The sequence below is a fragment of the Cololabis saira genome, chromosome 3 (assembly GCF_033807715.1).
Source record: "Cololabis saira isolate AMF1-May2022 chromosome 3, fColSai1.1, whole genome shotgun sequence".
Classification (NCBI taxonomy): Eukaryota; Metazoa; Chordata; class Actinopteri; order Beloniformes; family Belonidae; genus Cololabis; species Cololabis saira.
The window spans coordinates 38,312,542-38,335,558 of record NC_084589.1 but is presented as its reverse complement, the minus strand read 5'-3'; the positions used below and the strand labels follow the sequence as shown (position 1 = coordinate 38,335,558).

The 23,017-nt window shown below is 41.6% G+C and overlaps 1 protein-coding gene across 10 annotated transcripts in view; it reads left to right on the top strand.

Moving 5' to 3' along the window:
* The first annotated feature begins 407 nt into the window (after positions 1-407).
* Positions 408-23,017, top strand: part of syngap1b (synaptic Ras GTPase activating protein 1b) — a 308,706-nt gene continuing 286,096 nt past the window's right edge. For all 10 annotated transcript variants that reach the window (XR_009781899.1, XM_061717453.1, XM_061717452.1 and 7 more), the window contains exon 1: positions 408-487. Coding sequence is in view for 9 of the 10 variants with exons in the window: in XM_061717453.1 (XP_061573437.1) it covers positions 466-487 (22 nt within the window). In the remaining variant the exon portion in view is untranslated. The remainder of the gene's footprint in view (positions 488-23,017) is intronic.

The window sequence follows — 23,017 nt, the reverse complement described above, 5'->3', positions numbered from 1 at the left end:
TTTTTCGACAGAACACCTCCCTCTCCTCGCGCTCACTCAAACACACACACACTCTCACACATGCACACACATACTCACACACTCACACACACACACCCGCCCGTGCTTCACCCTCACACCTCAGCGGCTGCGCGCACCGGAGACGCACAAGCGCGCACACACATATCCCCGCATCCTGTGCGTATTTTTTATTTATTTATTTATTTATTTTAAATAGTACACCTCTCGCCGGAGCGGTCGTGGATTACGATGCCAGCTCGGGCACCCGCGGAATATTGGCCTCTCCTCCGACTCCGTGCGTGAGTACAGCAGAAAAAAAAAAATCGCGCGTTTTTCCATTTTCTTTTCTTTTTTTTTTTTTTTTTTTTCCTCCTCATTTCTTTTTGCAATTTGGTTCCCGGTTTTTACTTCTGAGCACCGAGAGCCCGACGCGCCCGCGGAGCCCACGTCCAATGCTGGGGGAACATGTCCTATGTTCCCTTTCAAGGTAAGAGAAGAGGAGCCGTGATCTTTTTCCGTTTTGCTCCTATTTTCTCCTAATTTCTCCTCTTTTCCCGGCTCCCACTGCATCCCTCCTTTCCCGTCCTCCTCCTCCTCCTCCCCCGCGCCTCGCCATCCCTCCTCTGTCTCTCTCTCTGCTCCTTCTCCTGCCTCTCCGCCGGAGGAGACGCAGCCCGGAGCGCACCGTAGGTAGATGGCCACACAGGCGCGCACTATAACGCCTGATTCATGGTCCCGCGTTACACCAACGCAGAGCCTACGGCGAAGGCTCTGCCTTGGTGTAACGCGGAACCATAAATCAGCTTTAAGTGCATGCGGCACTTATAGTATTGTATCAAGGTGCATAGGTGTGCGCTGCTGCCACGGTGCGCTGCCTCCGCCTGGGAGCTGAATAAAAGCTGTAATATCGGGAAGGACTTGATGGAGAGCACTTGTTTGATGCAGCCTCTCCACTGCTGCACATAAAGGAGTTCATCCAACCTGTATGCTTTAGTCGCTGTAAAATGCCTTTAATATTCCAGGCACATGCAGTGCAGGAGCATGCAAGCATGTGGATTTTGTTACTAAATCATATAATTATCTTCCTTTTTCTTGCCATGAAAGAGTGACTTTTTTCCCTAACTGTATTGCATGAAATATGTGTGGGATTTATTTAGTGAGAGGAGGACTAAATGGACTGGACCCTGCCTGCCTCCCAGTGGAACAGAAACTTTGGCCCGTTGAAATATGCAGATGACCGTGTTGAGAGGCGACTCTCTTCTTCCCCTCACACTCGAGCGTGAGTGGGTGAAAGGCGCCCCGGTGCACGCCGGAGCCACAATCCCCTGGTATCGTTGCACTGCAACTGTGACTAATGCTAGATGTGAGCAGGCGTGCTGCAGTGAGCCGCCTCACATCTATCCAGCCGTTCAATTTGCAGTGTGAGCGTGTGCATGTGTGAGAGAGAGTGTGTGCGTGTGTGCGTGTGTGAGAGAGAGAGTGTGGTTAGTTAGATGGTAACGTTTGGCAAAAGCAAAGTGTAAAAGGTGGGAGTCCGACCGGAGTGAGATGGAACCGCCAGCACAAAGTTTGGAGCATCAGTGAAGGACTGAGGGTGTCGTGGTTTGTGTGAGTACCTGTCATGAAGGAGGGTAGATGTGTGTGTGTGTGTGTGTGTGTGTGTGAGGAAGAGCAGTGTGTAGTCGGTGTGTGGCTTCAGGAGAGAGTGGAGGTGTGCTGCTGTGACTGTAAGGGTAAATCTCAGCAGGTGTTCACTCACACACACCTTAAAATACATGTGTGCATCAAAAAATGAAGACTAATGTTGACCAGAACAACCGAACCGTCAGCTCCTGGACTTGTCCGTGACCCAGGAGTCGTCACGGGAGTCGCACATGAAGAGGAGACACAGATTTTACTGTGACAGTCGCTTTGCTTCCTCTTCCCTCTTCCCTCCGCCTCCCGGTCCCTCAGAGCGGAGCAGATAATGGCTAAAACAGCAGATAGAGAAGTTTCTTGCATAATTGTGGTGGTGTGCTCTGCCATTGTGTGTGTGTGTGTGTGTGTGTGTGTGTGTGTGTGTGTGTGTGTGTGTGCGTGAGTGCAAGCCCACTCTGGGAGTCATTGCCAGGAAATTGTGAGCACAGTGCCGCACCTTCCGAACCTGCCAGTGATGGCAGTTGGTGTGATTTGTGATAGCCGTGGTGTTTCAGTGTTTTTTAGCAGCGTTGTTGGATAAAATCAGTGTTTGTGTTTCACTGGAACATTTATAGAGACTGAAACATCCGTTTTAACTCGCAAATGCTGCCGGCGTCCAGATATGTGTCGCGTTAGCCGGATGTTGGGTTAACTTTGGCATCTGTAGATTTTAGTTTTCCTGTTTTTTTTTTTTTTTTCTCTTTTCCAAACAGCTGATGGATTTGTCAGCATGTTCTCGTTGTTACTGCTCCGTTAAAATGTGGACATAATCATACTCTACAATCTCCACCCGGCCACAAGAAGACAGAGCTGTGACTCACTGAGACCATCACCTGCAGTGACGCTTCAGTTCACTTTGGCTTCGGCGTTTTTGTTTCGTGCTGAAGTCAGTAAAGGCTACTGGCGGTGACGCGCTACCTTTGTCAAACGTACACCGTAAATAGTACTATGGATGTTGTACTATCTGCTATTACAGCAAACAAATGGCTAGCACACTTATTAAATGTGAGTTAAGTGCGCTAGCACTCTTAGCTCAAACATGTAGCTGCAGCCACGTCATGAAATAGACGATATGTGTGATAGCAGATGATATATTACATGCAAGTGTTAGAAAAGTAAATGAACAAAACTGCGACAACACCCACCGACTGAATCTTTCAGCCTAGTTCTGCAAGGCGAGGTACATGTCTAAAAAGCTATATTTTGCGTAATACATGTTAAAAAAATGACAAATTATTCAATTTTTAAGACTCCAAACACAACATATCTTCATCTTGATTGTTCATGATAATGATTCGGGGGGGGGGGGGGGGGGGGTAAGTGTTGGAAGCGTAGCAGACGGAGGAGAAGTTCACCATGAACGCGCTGAAATGTTTGCAACCTGGCAACATCCGAGCTGTTAACGCCAGCAGCTAACGCAGGTGAGCTCTCTGTAGACGACAAGTACGGGTCTCAGATACCCGTTTTCCACCAAACTGGTTCCAGGGCTGGTTCTGGTTCTGGTTCTGGGCCATTGCTGAGTTTGGAACCAGGCTTTCTGTTTCCACTGACAAAGAACTGGTTCCGGGCCAGAAGAACCGGTTCCAAGGTAGAACCAACTCTTTGCCGGGCTAGAGGAAAGAACCCTTACGTAAGCGGAGGGGGCGGAGTTGTTAAGGCCAACAGCAATAGCAAGACTGGGAGACGGAGACATTTTCAAATAAGAATTAATCTGGATGCAGCAAAGCAGCAGTGGTCTGAGGAGTAGACAACCTGTCTTTTAGAGATGTGTCCATGGAGGAGCTACGTGGTCCAAGTCCGTATTAAAGGAAATACGTTGTTGCTTCAACTTTCGCAGCATTGCAAACGCAACGATGTAACTGACGTTTGCAGTTACGTAATGACGTGGCTCCCGTTAGCACCCCGAGCTATGAAAAAGCAAACCGGTTCACCACTGGTTTGCGAGTTGAACGAGTTGTGAACCAGCACCAGCTCTGGCCCAGAACCAGCCCTGGAACCAGTTTGTTGGAAAAGGGGTAACAGTCATCGTTCCAGTATCCAGGGTGCAGAGACGCTCCCGCACTGTGGCACGACTCTGTCCCTCACCGCTCTGTCGGCGGTCTCGTTCCGCCCGAGTCGGCTGGAGTTTCAACAGGGACGTTGGTGTCTGTTGTGCAGCCGTGTCCTTCCTGATGTCCCTACCTTGTCTCTGTCAGCCCTCCATGCATTTCTGTTCATTCGCCAGCAGCCTCACGTTCCCCAACACAACACATGAATGCTTTAACGTAAGGGTTTAAAATGTCTATTAGCAGATTATTGTTGGAAGGTTCTTTTGGTTGCCATTCCTAACAACGGCATTCAAGCTGTGTTTGACCCAACAAGACTTTTCATACCCACCTTTCAACGTTGCCGTCAGGTGCAGTTGATTGGTGGTAACCATTGAAAAACGTGGTTTGACTCAAACAAGCACAAATGTGTGATTATGGCGACGTTACGTATTTGATGTGGAGACAAAGCATCTCTTACACATTTTTATACATTTTTCTTAATGATAGATAACACCTGTAAACTGGTTAATTGGCGTACATTTAAAGCAGCGTGTTATATCCACTATTTAGCAACATTTCCAGTCAGGAAATTTAAGACGAGCGATGTTTATCACGATGAATCAGCTTTTAAAATGACCATCTTTTATCATTGCTAAATCAATATTGGTAATAGTTTCTAGACTGTAGCTGGAAAAAGTAAGCAAACATAATAAATCTTTTCATTTCATCTCACACTTTACGGATCGGATGATGAAGTATAAGCACAATAAAGGATGAAAGAAAGACCTCACGCACATTTTGGTCCACTACTTCAACCCGGCTCCTCCATACATTAGGAGCTCCATGGTTACTCGAAGCGATTATGTAACACTGTGTGATATTTATTGCTGCACAGTGACTCAACATTCAGGGATAAAATATGTGGTAAGAGGGCATATATTAGTGTGAAAGTGATTTGTGATGAGATACAGCTCCACATGGGGGAGAGAGGGGGGAGTCGGGGGGCTGGGAGGGGGGTTGGGGTGTAACGCTGTTGCAGATGTATCTGAGCCCACACTGCCGAGCGTGTGCAGCTGATCCACCGGGCTCACCATCCGCAGTCATGCCAAGTACCGGCAGCTAGTGGGAGGCAGGCAGCAGCGGAGATAGGCCTTCCTATCTTGGCTTGATTTTTCTCTCTTCCCCCATTCGCTCTCTTAAACTCACACCTCTCTCAGTTCTTTCTCCTCCACCGTGGCCGACCCTCCCCTCGTGCTGAGCCACCCACACACACAGGCTCACATGCTTTTTCTACCTTCACACCGTGTCCTCTCCTGCTCCTTCTCTCAGTTCTCCGGGATGGAGACGGACACGGCGGAAGCAGACCGCCGGCCACCGAGCCGTCCGTCCCCATCCACGCTGGTTTTACAGTAGTTTGATACGGCGGCTCCCGTTAAGAGTGGCCGTACTTAAAGAGACAGCGCGCCACAAATGCATTGCAGCACTCCTCTCCTCCCTCAGTCCCTCTCTTTCCACCATGTGACATAAGGGACCGTCTTACACCCCTCCACCACTCACGCTGTTCCAAGAGCCATCATCTGTTGGACTATTACTGTACTGCATGCGTGTGTTTGGTCCAGCCCTGTGCAGCAGATGATCCGTCGGAGCTCCTTCACTCTCCAGTGGGCTGCTGAGTGTAGCCGAGATATGATTGCAGTGACTTTTTAAAGTGCTTGTGTTGAATTATCAGCACGGCGACCGGCGATGAGCGCACGGCAGAAGTGATTTACGTTTTAATCGCTCATTTAGGCCTGAATTTGTCTGTAGTAGAGCTTACTGATGGATAACGACAGGTCTCTAATGATCTCATGTATCTCACATCAAGAAGCCTCGTTTTCAAGTTCAGGGACATTTTAAATCGGCTGCTCGAATCCCCTGCAGACGAGGAAAAGTTGGCACTTACAAATGTCAAACCAGACTGTGCCTTCAGCTTTTTCACGAATCCCCGCAGCTCTCTGGTCACAGACATGTTATGATGTCAAGATGTTGAGGAAGTATCAGTGACGCCGTTTTTCTGGCTCACAGATGGAAAGTTAATCAGGATTCAGGCGGTCTTAATTTCATTGTGCCTGCATAATGCTTTACATACTTATTAGCATGTTCAAAGATCTGCTGAATGAGCGCACAGGATGGTGCATAGCCGTCACTTCCTAAGCTCGTTTTAAATGCATTATCTACATGCACTTCAAAAGGTCTTTGATTTTCGGAAGATCAATCAACAGCAAAATAAAAGATGCACACTGAGATGTGAGCATGTTAAATCAAATTTAATGTGTAGTGGTTAACAAAGTTTTCATACCTTTTAAGGTTTTCCGTGTTTTATTTCATTGTGGAAATATTTTTTTTTTTAAATCAATTCCCTCTTATTGATTTAAAATCCATTATTTGTAACACACTTATAGAGGGTTTTTCTAATTTATGTATATACGTTTCATAAAAAGGCTGAACTATCTACTTAGTTTAAGTCTGCAGGCTCTTCACTTCCCGCTGTGTTAAAAGAGTCATATTAAAACCTTTTTTTTTAAAAACCTCTTGTTTTATGGGCTGAGATCAAAGCTTTGATTCCCGCGCTTTCACACGGCATGCTTCTTTGGAGATCTGTCCTACAGCTTTGCACCAACCCTTTCTGATGTGCAGCCAATGCAGCAAGATGCGAAGTTGCACGGAAATAAAAAAAAACCCGGAAAGCTGTATCCATCTACTCTGATCTGTGATGTCACAAAGCCCTGAAAGGGCATATTTCCAGAAGTAGGTGGCACCAAACAAAGTCCCAACATCTCAACTTCTGGGCTTAGTCTTTTGCAGAGCTATGAAAAAGTGCAGTTCCTCAACTGACCACTGGGGGCTGGCTACAAAGCTTATAATTGGCGGCCAGCACAGCCAATGTCCAGCTGACGCTGCTTTTGTTACTTAGTGCTTATAACTGTATTGACCTCTGAGATCCAAAAGATAAAATAAAACATCCAGCAGAGCAGAACAGTTGTTATTTCAGAGAGAAGATGTTTGGTTGTGCTGTTAACTTTACATGCAGATTGTCGTGAGCAGCCGTGAGTTGGTCTGGCGTGGCCTGAGGAGGTTAGCTAAGAGCAGGCAGCTTGTGCAAACCAAGTGTTGGCTAAACTCATGGGGTATTTCTGATTTTGCCACCTAAATGACATTTGAAACGGGAGATTCCACTGCAAAGTTCTTCATCTCCTCTGGCTTGGTTAGGCCGATGGAACAGCAAAAGTCCGCTTGGACCTGCAGTCAAGTCAGCTATGATGGCTGTAACCCCACTAGTGGCAGTCCAAGTGAATGTGGGTCAGAGCTAGGGTTGCACATTGATCGAATTTTAATCGCGATCCCAATTTTGGCTTCCCACAATCCAAATTATGTGATCGTGCGATTATTATATAAAAAAAAATGGGTGGGTGAAAAAAACAACATTTCTGCAAAGCAAATCAGATGCTCACGTGAGACCACTGTCTCAATAATTCTGTGCATGTGTGTGTGCGACTTGCCACATGAGCCAATAAGAGACCACTGACTCACAGCGTGCCCTCTGCATGAGCCAATTACTTAACCTCACTCGCAGGAATTTTACTGGATACAGTCTGGATTTGATGCTAAAAGAGAAGTCGAGACAACATTCTGCCACAGTAGAGGACGGAGTGCTTGTCCCTCGACGCAGATCATCATCTGTTGTCTGGAAATATTTCAGATTTAGGTCAAGCGATGTTAACCAGGAACAGGTAATATGCCTCTAAAGGTGTTTCTGTGCCACAAGCCAACACAACTAACCTATTCAACCACAACGTCAGCTACGATGAATGCATGAAGGCAAAGAAAAACCTTGCATCCGTTGCTCTCTCCCGAGTGGTTCATCATCATCTCAAATGTCCCTTAAAACAACCTCTACTACAGCGTGTCACTGTATCATCCACTTCGCAAAGACATGTCGAGAATACTAAAGCAATCACACTCCATTCGCCCAAAGATATGTACCCAGTAAACATAATGATAGCTTCAATTTTGTTTAGTTCAAATGTCAATTCTTATCCATGATGCAGGTGAACGCTGTTTGTTTTAAAAGGCCTGTTATTCAATAGAAATGTATAACGTTAGTGAGTGTAAGCAGTGTCCCGTTTATTTGCTTTTGTGTTACATTTATTTGTATTACTATTATGAAGGCACTGAAATTAAGGTGAAGAACGAGCACCAATTTTATTTTTATGCAAATGTTTGTAAATAAGCAGTAATGTAGCAGACAGATGTGATATGTTTACATGAGTGCAATAAAAAATATTGGACTAAGGCCACGTTTACACGTAGCCGGGTATTTACAAAAACTGATATTTTCCCCTCTACGTTTTCAAAAATATCCTCGTTTACACGGACCCGCATGAATACGCTGTTAACGTCAAGCCAGCCAATCAGAATCCTGGAAAAACATCAACAAATGACACGTGTAACTTCCAGTTAAGGCTGATTTATGGTCCCGCGTTAAATCGATGCAGAACCTACGGCGTAGGGTACGCGGCGACGCACACCGTACGGCGCATCGCCACGTACCTTATGCCGTAGGCTCTGCGTCGATTTAACGCGGGACCATAATTCAGGCTTTACTTCCAAGACGGAACGAGAGTCTGAGAGAATTTAAAACAGGTAAAATAAAATAAAATATTGATGGTGGCCAAACAAATTGTAAACACAGGTCGCACTCATGACGCTACTGGTGATGTTTCTGTCGCATAATGTGACGTAAATCTCCGTTTTCCTCCGTTTTCTCTGTTTAGACGCAAACGTGAAAACAGAGTTTTTGAAAATCTCCACTTTGGCCGGAGTTTTCAGAAATTATCGTTTTTGGGGGCTTTGACCTCCGTTTTCGTGTAAACGAACGGCCAAAACGCATGAAAACGCCTCCGTTTTTGCCCCGTGTAAACGGGGCCTAAATTCATTGAATAATCGCGATCACAATATTGATCAAAATAATCGTGATTATCATTTTGGCCGTAATCGTGCAGGCCTGGTCCCAGCAGAACTGGGTGAGTTCCTGTTTCATCTAAGGATGTTTGCATGTATTTGCAACACGGCGCCGTGTCACAGTCCAATCATACAGTCTATGGTTTTGTCAGAGGGTTTGAGTTTTAAGTGCTCTCTGACAAAGTATAAGAATAAGTGATTGTTTTCATAATAAATTAGCTTGAAAGCACATTTTCACAGGAGTGGCTGGCTTCAGTCTTTGTGGAAAAGATCCTGTGAGATTAACAAACCTTTAATTTTGAATTTTTCCCCATGTCCCACGCATCAGTAGGCGCGTTTCCATGACCCTTTTTTTTTCGAATAAGTGTCATTCTCATAACTCTCCATATCATGACTTTTCCATTTTAAGAGTTAATAGTAATGACTAGTTTCAATGTAATTCTATTGAAGGTGTTTCATATTTTTTTCCAATTTTGGTTTGCCCCCTGGAGGACACGTCGCACTTAGCATTTGCTTATATTGCCTAATGGGCCAGCTGGCTCTGGTTTTATACCAGTCGTGTTGTCTCTCTGCCTCGAGAGGCTGCGTAATGTCCTCTTCTGATCCTCTTTTCTCCATTCTCCTGCACTAAACCGGCTTTCGTCAGGAATACTGGGGCTCCTCTGAGAGCCTTTAGCGCTTTAGTGATACAAGGGGAATCTGCTGGAGCACAGTTTCAGGAATTCAGTGAGAATTCAGCTTCACTTTGGTCTGGGTGGGTAATTCAATTCTGCGGCAAAGCCTGAGTGGAATGACTCAGTGGGGTTGTGCAGATAGAGAGAAGGCCTCGGCTTTTGATTGATCTTGTCAAGATTCAGCTGAAAGGTCAGGACGAGCTGCCTTCGCTCTCCTCAGCCAATCAGAGGGCTGCCAATCCGGAATAATGATCTCCCCCTGGATGCGGTTGGCTCATATGATTTGCAGACATGATCCAATCCCTTGCATGCCTTTCCTTCACGAGTCAAAGGTTTTAGACTATCAATAAAAGTTATAGTTATATATTTTACATATTTTTATATATTATATTATTATATATTAAGTTGTATATAAAAGTATGTCATGTTTCTTTTCCTTTTAAAGATGAACATATAAAGTCTTAATTCTTTAAAAATATTTCCATCATTTTTCAAACTGGGATGTCTTCACCAATTGTACTTTTTCATTAAGATGTAATCTATAGATACTATTTTCAAACATTGTGTGTGATAAGTAGTACTTTTGGGGTGTGTTTTTGTAAATTCTGGCTGGATTAACTCCAGGCCCGATAATTTAAGAGCTGGCACCAAACACTGTAACACAGAGGTCTCTCAAAAAAAGAAAGAAAGAAAAGATAAACTCGCCTGTGCAGTGGAGTGGCCGGGCGGTTGAAGTTCTGTATTTGTGTATCTGCCTTTACGTCTGACTCTGACAAGCTGCAGTCTCCTTCAGCTCATTAAAGACGAGCGGTTGTATCAGGTCATTGAAATTACTGTACCGCGTCAGCACAACCAAGTCGTCAGCCAGACACTCGACCTTGACTTAATGATGGGGATGGTCTTGATTCAAATTTCTTCTCTTTATTGTTGATTCTTTCATTGTGACTATGGGTGCTTTCTAGGGGTGTAACGATACACTAATCTCACGATACGGTACGATACACGATATTGAGGTCACGATAACGATACGATACGATATTATAGCAGTATTTCTTTTAACAACCTTGAATGAGGAACATATGACTGGAAAAAATTGTCTTTTATTTGAAAGACACAAAATACAAAACAATACTGTGCGTTTGCCCTATTGTTACTGTTTGTAATGCTTTATAACTGTTTAAGTTTTAAAGAGAAAGCCAGGCCAACCATTTTCCACAAACTGAACTAAAAGTAAATGTCAGGTTTGCATTATGCATCTTCAGTTTCATACAAGTACAAATATTTTGCCACAAACTGAATAGTTTCTCTCATGTATGATTTGACTTTTTTCTTTCTAATTTAACAACTAAAATTAAATAAATAAATAAAAGTAAATAAATACATACAATTTTACATCATAAAAAAGATTGATTCATGCTCACCTTATAAGTGTAAGAGGAGATTTATTTTTGTTAAGTTTATTTTGGTTATTCAGGGTTCATTATTTTATAAATATATTCTTTATATTCTGATGTAAATCAGGGACTATAATGACACTAGTCAGTTTATCTGTAGTTTTTAATATGTTTTAGATTGGGCGGAGTGATACTGCACTAGCTGCTGTGTTGATGTTCTAAAATCCTACGCTGTTGAGCGGACATTAAAGTACACTGGAACTCAGCAGAAGTTGTCCCGTGTTTATCCTACTCACGACCCGAAAAAGGTTTAATTTAATAAGGTAAGGCTTAACTCTACACCAGCCTTACATTAGTAAAAGTTCAGAGCTCAAAACGGGACTGCAAAATGGGACTAGTTTCTTCTGAGCGGAGTAAGATTTTGGTCCGCGGGTCGGATGCGCGTTTCTAGTCAACACAATAGATTAATATTAAAAACCCAATATCGCAATACACTTTGTCACCTCCACGACACGTATTGTGACGTTTTTGTATCGCGAAATTTCGTGGCACGATATATTGTTACACCCCTAGTGCTTTCACACCTGTCCCGTTTGGAGCAGTTGTTCCGAAACAGGGAGCGTTTCCGCCTAAAGATCGGTTTGTTTTGTATATGTGAACAGAGCAGTCGCGCTCGGATGCGGGACAAAACAAGCGAGCCGAGATCGCCTAGGAGAGGTGGTCTCGGCTCGCTTCCATTCCAGAGGTTTCTCAAGAGTTTTTTAGGCCATCAAGGCGAATCAAAAATCAAAAATGGACAAATGTGTGGAACAAATCTGGGACATGCTCACCTCAAGTCAGTTCCCAAGCGATATGATATGTGGTAGAATATGCTGTTATTTTAGATGTCGCTACCAAAAGGACATCTGAAACAGGCACCGCCAGGGCCGAAGTGAGGACTGCTGGAGCTCCGGCCAAACTCTGGCCATAAGCTCCGGCAGGGCGACCGCGGCCATCCATCCCTTTCTTTTTATCGCTCCTATAACTACTACTGAAAGGATCCAATTTATGTGATCAGTGTCGGGACTGCAGGAGCCAAAGACAATAACTCCCAGGACTACTTCGTCTCAGAAATACATGAAATGACCACAAATTCTTTTGGCTGCAAGTGTGGAAGAAGCACAATGTTCTTATTTTGCAAGTCAGCTGTCGGCAGGAAGAATTATTTATTATTTTTTTAACCATTTATTGCCAAATATAATATATACTGTAATACTGTAATAGTGGGGTTCATGTCATTACCCAGTGTGTATAAAACATGTAAAAAAACAAAACAAAAACCCTGCTTATTTTATATCAAATCCTTATTAAATTCCCCTCGAATTGAGTTTTATTTATTTATGTATTTATTTATTTTTTTGCAGTCACACATTTAAAACAAAACATTGCTGAAGGGTTTGGTACTGACCAATGTAATGAGTGGATTTCCCCTTCAACATCGCTATTAGCATCAATTAAATGCAAAATAATATTGCTCCTTATAACTTTGTTGCTTGAAGCCAGAGTTCTTTTAAGCATCAAGCCTTTTTTAATTGGTATTTATGCTTTTTAATCCCGAACTACCTTGAGAACGATCAGGTACCGCACTCTGTGAGGGCGGCAGTAAGTATTCTCTTTTTGTTATTTACTACAGCCATTTGTGAAATGATGAACATTACATGAAAAAAGTGTACATTTACTTATAAGTTTTATAAAATATGAGACCTGAACAGCAACAAGCTATAGAGATAATGTATGGATGGAAACCTAAATGTATGTCTGTGCTTAAAACTAAAGTAATTTCAATTTTAGCATAATCAAACAGGGGATAAAAACAAAAGCAAAAATATTCTGTTTTTCCAAAACAAAGGGTAATGTAGGAGCTATGTGGTTTCCGACTGTTGACTTTGCTCAGCATCATTACAAACTTAAATGTATTCTTGTAAAATAAGAGTGTGCACAAGCTGCCTACTCTTACCTAAGCTTCTTTGTCCAGACCAATCCACAGTCAGTCACAGCAATCTATGTTAATTAGTAAAATTAACAGCACAAGTAAAACATAATCTCTGTAATATTTGAGTGACTATAGTCATGTTACACTTTTAACACTTTTTTGCAAAAGAAAAAGGAAACTGAATTTGTGATTAAGGTACCGGGTTGATGTTTCCGTTGAACCGTGTTTAACTTCCCTAGTTCTCTCTCTCCGTATTTCGTCCTATGAGATTTTGCCTCAAACAAGGGGAATGAAAATCTCAACTTTGAAGAAGATGGACAAAAACATCTTTATTCTTCAACAAATTATGGTGATAACAGCCACCGCTGTTAAAGCAGCACAATGTAAATTTCAGCTTTTGTTAAGTTTGGCGGCTCCTTTGGACAAAAGCGGTATTGCTTTACCAGTAGTGTGGAAGGGTTCCTACCATCCACCTCCAAGTTACATAGTGCCAGTGAAGGCGATACAGACCCCTCAGACCATGACAGAGGTGTCATTAAACCTGTTGTAAGTTGATGTACCATCACAATGACTCTGGAAATATGATATTAAGGTGGAAAAGTTACATTGTGCTGCTTTAAGAAAATAGTTAGATGATGAAGGTAGCAGATGATTATTCAGAGACAAAGCCTTTATGTAACGATTAAGTAGTGTTATAGCACAACTACATCATATAAATAAGGCCAAACACAGATGGAAACTAGACTTTGATGACTTTAGATTGACTGGGTACGTCACATTCAGTACTGCTGGAGACATGGAAATGCACAACAAGTGTTTCCATTACACTTTTACGATAAACTTGGTTATCAAAACGCCTGAAAAACCACCCTGTGGGAGCAGTAAGAGGTATTTGCGACATTTGTCAGTTTTTTCAAACTAGAGGCATTTCCATTACAGGTTTTCTTTTTTCGAATTTAGGTTTTGCGCCAATCTAGAGGTAATGGAAATGTGACTAGGTCTGTATCACACCTCCGAAGCTACGTCAATACAGAGCTAAGTGCTAAGCAGCAACACTTAGCAAACATACTCGTGTATGTGGATTTGTAAGCACATGGATTATTTGTGTAGCGAGCGGGAAGAAACTAAACTGGTTGTTTATGGCGCATCAGAACGCTGCTGTGTGAGCACACAGTAAAAGTGATGAGAGTTAGCTGTGCCAGCCTCTAATTGAAAGTCCATACACACAACTCTACAATGACTTTTATATAATTTTACTGATGCGGTATAGAATAATTGTAGGTATGGAGACTAAAACAGTTTTTTGTTGGACCAGGCTGGACATTTTAACAGAGATACACCCACTTTTGAAGCCAGACCCCTGTTATCAGTCGATAAATTTCAACTTTTCTCACTACCACTTTGACTTCAAACATAGTTTGTATAAAACAACGGACGAAGCATTACGTCACGTGAGCCAGTGGTTTCTGAAGATCAGTTTCGATCAAGCCAATTTTTCTTCCTGTGGGCAGAGGTGGGTAGAGTAGCCAAAAATTGTCATCCAAATAATTACTTGAGTAAAAGTAAAAAAGTACTTGGTGAAAAAACTAGTACTGAGTAACTGTTGAGTAACGTCTGCTTTATTTTTTTTAACACAACCATTCAAACAGACAAAAGTACAAAATAATCATCTTAGGGCAAATTAAATCAATAAAATAATACAATTAATAAAAAAAAAACTTAAATTAAAATAATCTTAAAGTAAATTCAAGTACTTTAATAAATAATAAAATAAATAAAATAACAGAATAAAAAAATAAATTAAGCACAAGTAGCACAGAATTTCAAGCCTTTGTACTTTTCTTTTTTAACCAGGCTCCGCAGGCAGAGCTCAACGTAGCCTAATGTAGCGGAGTAAGAGTAACAGTTTCTCCTTCACAAATCTACTCAAGTAAAAGTAAAAAGTATAGGGATTCGAAACTACTCCTAAAAGTACAACATTTCCCAAAACTTACTCAAGTAAATGTAACGGAGTAAATGTAACTCGTTACTACCCACCTCTGCCTGTGGGGCATAGCCACGTAGCTTTGGAGAGCCAACGGAAAAATGCCCACTGTATGTCAATCAGCCATCCCCGCCAAAATAACTGCAGAGTTGCCGTCAGACATCTACATCGGGATTTAGTGTTTAACATGTTGACTTGACGGTGAACTCAAAAATGACTGTTGTGTTTACCTGGTGCTGGGAAGCATGATGATTACGGGAGAGGAAGGGATAGTGGCTAGCCATTGGCTGAGCCAATGAGTCATACTTGTGATATAAGTAGTATTACAAGTATGCCTTTATAGGCACAGGACATTACAGTATCCTAGTGACACTATAAGGGGATTTTGTGCCATCTTCTCTTGGCTGGCTGTTATGCTACTTCAGCTTTCCTACAGGCAGTGAGAATGCAACTGGAAAACAACTCTTTTATATATAGTTTTTCTAAGAAACCAAGTGCCCAGAGATTGTCAGTGTCAATGAGTATTTTAATCACATGAGTTGAAATTAAGGTATGGCTGTGCGATTAATCGATTTTAAATCTAAATCGTATTTATTAATCACAATCGATGTTAAAAAAAGGAAAATCGGAAAATCGATTTTCCTTTTTTGCAGCTGGCTGCATTACAGACAGAACTCGTCTAGTCATCTTTGTTTGGTCAAGAAAATTGTAAATGTTGTCACTTTACTAAACTCAAGGAGGATTTACAGTATCTCTCAATTGCACTTCATTCCCAATAGGGAAATTTGTTTGCTATTTTTCTTTAAAAATAAAGATAAAATATTTGAAACAATTCATTCCATTGTCTTTTGTAGTTTTACCGAAAAAATCGAAATCGAAATCGAAAATCAGGTTTTCAGAGAAAAAAATTTGGATTTTATTTTTGTCCAAAATCGCCCAGCCCTAAATTAAGGTAATGAGTTACATCTCAAACTAGATGAAAATGAATTGATTTAAAAATTAATTGTCAAATAAAATTAGCCAGTGAGAGTCATGCCTTTTTCATATTATGAATTGTAATCAGTAAATGTTTTGGTTTTAAATGGTTGGTGGGAATAAAACCAACTATTACATGACATTTTACACACTAAACAGTGATGCAAAGAAATCCTAAAGAAAAGAAATAGCCATGATAATGTAAAAAAGTTTGTTACGGTCCCATTCACCACTTGCACATGCTTCCTTTGGACTAACGCTTCATCTATTTTGAACAGTGGCAGGTTCCGTCAGCTGTGTTACTGCTCACTGGTATCACCTCATAGCGAGAGGATCTAGGTTTGATCCTTTCCTGTGCACAGTTTGCACATTTGTGTGGGTTTACTTGTGTCCTCCCACACTCCAAAGATGCTCATGTCAGGCAGAGTGGAAACTCTAAATTGCCCACAGGTATGAATGTGAGTGTGAGTGGATGTCTGCCTATCCGTGCTCAACCTGTGATGAACTGGCGGCCTGCCCGGTGTCCTGCTATCTGCCCGGTGCATGCTGGGATAGCTTGTAGCACCAGTTTGCGGGAAAAAAAGACCCAGTAAGGGGGAAAAATTATTAAATACATTTCTAATATAATCATTTTTTTGTTGCACCCCTTAAACGTTTTTTTTTTTTTTTTTCTCTCGCTGTTTTATTATTTTAAGTCATTTCAGAGTAGAAATTATGTAAGCACTTTACGTCCAATTCAAAAAGGCCCTAGACTTTCAACTTTATACTCAAAAAAGCGCATTTCTTTTCTAAGCTCTGTCTTGGCACCTTTTCTTGTTTAAATTTCATTGATCAAATATTTACTCTAGATACAGTGATGAAGTGGGGACCCGTCCGGGATGTGTTTCACCTCTTGCCCACTACCGCTCGGTGGTCTCCTGCATCCATCCATCCATCCATCCATCCATCCATCCATCCATCCATCCATCCATCCATCCATCCATCCATCCATCCATCCATCCATCCATCCATCCATCCATCCATCCATCCATCCATAGCTTAGAGAAAAGATGGATTTTTTGTTTTCCCTGCAGGATCAGATATATCAGAGACTCAGTGTTAAAATGAATGACCATACCCGGTATTCTGATTACTTTTGCCAAATAAAGTCAGCATGTATGAATTACTGAATTTGTCGGTTTTGTCCCACATCAATGAAGCGCTTTCAGTTTGGTCGAATGTCTTCTGCCTGATGAGGCTAACCTCATGTTTCAGCATGAATGGATCTGAGATATGATCACAAAAAGAATCTGTGAAGGATTTTAAACAATGTAATCTGAAACGCTGAAAAGAAACTGATTGGAAGTAGGTCTGTAGTTCAGCGTAAGTTACAGTGATGATTTATCTTGATTAAAAGACCACTGACACCCACCTATCCAGCTTTCATAGTACCGTTTCCCCACACCGTATACAGTATATTCACTGGAGCAGGTGACGCAAGGTGGATTTCCATTACACTTGTTCACAAAACAAAAGCGACATGTCTGAAATTGCAACAAGATACGGCTGCAGGGAACGGGCCGGCATTTCCATTTTTGCTAAGTCTCATAAATCGTTGTCCTGTGAGACTCCTCTTTATGCGAGTAACTCAACTTCTATTCAAAACAAAGAAGAAGAAGATTTCACCTTAGAAGAAGATGGATGGAAACATCTTTTTGGGGTCTGGTTACACGACTGATCACGTCACATCCAACGATTCAAAATACGTGCAAATGAGGAAAGAAAATTGTTTCCATTCCACTCTCTGGCTAAATTTGACATATTTGACAGTTAGGTGTTTCCATTACAGGTTACAGGTTATGCGATATTTTGGTTTTGCATATTTCTATTGGTTATGGAAACCAGACTACGGCCAACGAGACAAGAGGTGACACTAATGACAACGTGAGGGAGGTGCAGACCTGGAGGAAAGTAATTATACACAGAAAAAGACACTGAACACTGGCCTGACAAGAACAGAATGAGAAAACCAAAACTTCTTACAAAAACAATCAATTATAACCTTATAAAGGTGTTTAGTAGCATATGTTTCCCCAGGCTTCTCCTTGTAGCTGTTATTCTGAACCTTTTAGCGTCTTCATATGCGGACATGTCAACATGTCAAAGCACTGTACCAACGTTAGAAAAACGCTTTACAATGTTTTTTTTTCAATGAATTTTGTAGGTCATGCCTCCATTTTAGGTGTGCATTACAGCCATTTGTCATCTGCAGGTTGCACGAGATCTGCTTCTCTGTATTATTCTGCATACCTGTATGCATGTGTGAGCCTCTTTCCCTCCAGTATGTGCTCGTGCCATTGTGCGTAAGTCATGTGTGGTGGTGGTTTTGCTTCCACTCAGAGGACCTTGCAAAGGTTAGCTGGCTCAATGAAGAGCTGATGGTAAATTTAGCCTCCTTTTCATGCAGTCCCACACAGGATTCACAAGTATGTTTCCTACTGTACCAGAACACCAACCCTGTGTTTTCACGCTGAAGAGATGCAGCATCATTGGAAAATAATTGGTTCTCAGAAAGGAGAACAGTTTCCAGTTAATTACGATATGGGATCTCTTGTTTTGAGTTGGATCGTTGCTCAACAGCTCGACAGGCTACAAGATGCTTTTTGATTAGCAGGCCTCTCCAACATGTATGAATACATGATGATGAGAACAGCTTGCAGGGAAACCACACTTCATATCTAAATTTGTTAATTACAAACCACACTTCTAAAATCCACTAGTGCCATGTACCAAAAGAGGGAAACGGCCTGTTGTTGAAATGATCTGAGGTGCAAAGATTTTTGCATGAAAGTGTCTAGAAGAGGTCTAACGTTGCATCAAATGAGCTGCTTGTGGTATTTCTCCTTGCAGTATTAATACGCACAGTGTTGTGGTCGCCAGGTTGTTTACATTTTTTCTAACCGCTCTCCGCTCGGGCTCTTGCAGACATTATTTGAGGGGTTAAGGGTTGCCTTGGAGATACTATGATCCAAGTGTTTTCAAACCACCTCATGACCCCGAGGGCCTGAAGCCGGGCTTTTTGAGTCACGTGCTTTGGGATGATGCTGTTTTTTCTGATGTAATGTTTGTGTTAGAAAGGATCAGGAGTTATTTCATAAGCTGGGCTGAGACTTTTAAGGTTGACTTCTTCAGGATTTTGTTTTAGTCGTAGAAGACGTTTGTAAATGTCAAATTGTGGCGTCATGCAGGTGATGCACTCCAGTGCTAACATAATAGTTAACAATTAATTATTCAATTAGTTGCATAGTCTCTAATTACATAATACTAATATAATGAGTAATTAATTTATTATTTCTTAATCTTTTAACTCTGGATAACCCCCCTGTGAGGTTTTCTGACGAGTTGATTTAAAGCCTGTTTTCGTGATGGCTGGGTGGTGCCATAGTGGTAGCGGTACTACTATGAGCTGATTCGACCCAATTTTAATCCAAAAAGGATGAAATTTGTGAAACAAACAAGCATGGATAGGGTTGCAAAATTCCGGGAATTTTCAAAGTTGGAAACTTTCCATGGGAATTAACGGGAATATATGGGAATTAACGGGAATTAACGAGAATAAATAAGAAATTTACAGAATTGAATGTTGGCCCTTAACAGGGAACTTAAATATAGTTGGGGGAAATATATTGTAGCATAGTCTTGGCTAAAACAACCAGATTTAATGCAAGTACACTCCTCAATCACATGCACACAGCACATTGCTTACTGCAGGGCTATTGAGGCCACGCCCCCTACAGGCACTGTGCATTCCTCCATCACATGCACACAGCTTTGCATGCACATTTATGTTTGGACATGATACAGTTTGTTTAAATTACCCCCAATTTCCAGTTAATTCCCATACATTCCCATAAATTCCCAATAATTCCCATAAATTCCCATAATTCCCATGGAAAGTTTCCAATTTGGAATATTTCCAAAATTCCTCAGCTTAACTTCCCATGGAAAGTTTCGGGAAAGTTTCCGGAAATTTACCGGAAATTTTCCACCCCTTTGCAACCCTAGCCCAGGCTGAGCTATAACGCTAACTAGTATTACTTTATAGTCACTCTGATCGATTCTGTCCATCCATCTAAATTCTAACGTTACTACAGAAACAACGTTTGAAACAAGCAATAATGGCGTTAAAACGAGGACTGGTAGAACACTGATTGTGCAAACAAACCAACCCAAAATGACCCCAGTGTTACAGTCGCTGGTTTGGCTCTGAGCTGACCTCCACCCGTTAAGAAAAAGAACTTTGATGAAGCAGCAGGGACCACGGTGGAAAGTTAACCAGTCTGAACGGGTCGGAGGCCGGAGGATCAGCTGTAGCAAGCCGCTAGGGCTGGGCGATATATCGAGATTTTAATATATATCAATATGTTTTCAAACGCGATATGGTACGAGACAATATTGTTTATATCGATATAGCTTTTTTTTTTAATGATTTTGATATAGCTTATTTTGTGACAAATTGACTTGAATATTTTATTTGAGATTTGCTCAAATGTTTTGTTATTTGCACAACTGTCAACCTCAGTGGAAAAGTCTGCCTGTTACTGTATACATTGTATTAATTGCACATTGTATTTTAATTTAATTTTTATGCAGGAAAGGGATATTTGTTTTAATTTATTCAAGAAGCATTTTTATTCTATATATGCAGGCAGTTTATTTTTATTTCATTTGTTTTATACATTTTGATATTGTGCAGACCTCAGTTTTAATACAATGCCTCGTGCCAAATGTCACACAGGTACCTTTATTAACAGACTGTTTTTTTAAGGGTTTGCCTCAGAAAAAAATGAAGCTAACAGAGATGCTATAATGCTTTGGGGGAAACCCCAATTATGGCACAGAAAAAATATCGATATATATCGAGTATCGCCATTCAGCTAGAAAATATCGAGATATGACTTTTGCTCCATATCGCCCAGCCCTACAAGCCGCCAGGGTTAGTCCAGGCTACCCCACTACCCACCCAAATGTGGTATGTTATATAATTTTACCTGATGTGGTGCAAAAATAAATAAACAAATACAAATAAATTACTGTATTTTCCGCACTATAAGGCGCACCTAAAAGCCTTCAATTTTTTCAAAAGCTGACCATGCGCCTTATAATCCAGTGCGCCTTATATATGGATCAATATTGAGCCGCAACTTCAAGTGATTTTTCGTCACATCAGCCTTTCGCATCAGTTCCGAAACAGCTTTTTTCTCTCTTCTCCCTCTGGATATTTTTCAGCAAAGGCTCTGTGTGTATTGTTGAAATGTCTTGCGACATTTGAGCATTTATTGTTAGACAGTTTTTCTCCACAAATTAGACATACTGGTAGGCCACTCGCATCAGAGGTAAATGCAAATGAATCTGCCCAGGCATCATTGAATGTTCAATTTTCTTCAGATATTTTTCTTTTCTTACATTTCTCCATGCTTGGCCTTGCTGGGGTTGAAAGTCGCGACGAATGGATGGCGTTTTGGTGGGTATACCGGCTTTCGCGAGTATGACGTTTATTTTTAGTTTACTAATCGACGAAAAACAATAAAATTTATTTATTCTAATATGTCAAAATCACAATAATCTTCCAATTTACAACTAAAATATTAAAGAAATACAATTCACTTAAATACTTAGGTTTTTTTTTTTTGTAATTTATTTTCCCAAGCCACTCGGAGCCGCAGTATAAGGATGAAAGAGCTGCATGCGGCTCCGGAGCAGCAGGTTACCGACCCTTGGTCAATGGATGCATAACGTAACCCCAGCCTCTACTGTAGCGCCTTATAATGCGCCTTATATATGGAAAAGGTTTTAAAATACGTCATTCATTGAACGTGCGCCTTATAATGCAGTTCCTCTTATAGTGCAGGAAATACGGTAACTCCCGGTACAGTTGCTGTGCATGTGAAATCCAGCAATGGAGAGCTAAACCATTTCTTGAACCTGCCTTTAAATATGTTTATTTCTGCTGCAGAGGTGAGTGGATTCCCTTCAGGAGCTGGCCCCGAACAGTCGACTGAACAAATACAACTTTCTTCTCTTTCTTGATTTAATCAGACTTGCAAGCCAGATGTTTCACCTCATTCAAAACTTACCAGACATTTATGGTAAGACATAACATCGGCAAGCCTATGAAGCAGCGCTCTGCGATGCTGTGTGTTTATCCCCAGAGGAGACTCACACCAGACAAACAGAACCATCCAAGTCTCACTGATGGTATCAGATAGGACTGATGGTATCTACGCAGACGGTAGCCGTTAACGTGAAACTAAACCTAACTGCAAGTGTCTCTTGTCTTTCCTTTAGACTCAGTGATAGACTCCATCACAATGTTTCTTTAATGCAAATTTCTTGTAATATCTTCTGTGATGGTGCTGTAATATACTGCTCTGCACCCGTACGATTAGGCACTCTGAGCTGTCCAGAAAAAAGAGATGAAATCTCTAAATCTTTCTGCTGTAACAACGTGTCATGGCTCTGTTATTGAGCTCGTATCTCATTATAATACCCTGGAATGGTCATTTGTAATCCATTATCCCTTACACCTCACATCCTGCCGGCGAGCGAGGATCTTCTGCTCTCACTCCAGCGGTCTGCAGCTTTAGTGTGAGGTGTCAGAGGAGAGAGAGCCCTGACGGCTGCTGGAGCGAGAGGACAGCATCGGCTCATCTGACAATCGCAGCTTTCTCCAGCCGATTCTGTAAAACCCTTCACATGCAAAGTGATCGCTGCAGAGTCGGACGGCTGGGATCTTCAAATCCCCAAGAGCCCGTCTAGAAGCATCATCTACCCCTGATTATTCCCATCCTGGGTCACGGGGGTCTGCCCGAGTCTGTCCCAGGTCGGTTCAGGTGACAGGCGGAGGTACGGCGGTGTGGACGGTAGGAATGGGCGATATTTTACCGTTCACGATATACCGTCAAAAAAATTCCCCACGGTAAGAATTTGCAGTAAAAACGATAAATTCCCGTTGATGACGTTTTTGTGTAAAGCTGATTTATGGTTCTGTGTTAGATCCACGCACAACATACGTGAAGGAAGGAAGGAAGGGATGACCCTGAAAGAAAAAAGAAAGAAAGAAAGAGATGAGCCTGAAAGAAAAAAGAAAGAAAGAAAGAAAGAAAGAGATGAGCCTGAAAGAAAGAAAAAAGAAAGAAAGAAAGAGATGAGCCTGAAAGAAAGAAAGAAAGAAAGAGATGAGCCTGAAAGAAAGAAAGAAAGAAAGAAAGAAAGAAAGAAAGAAAGAAAGAAAGAAAGAAAGAAAGAAAGAAAGAAAGAAAGATAAATTCCCG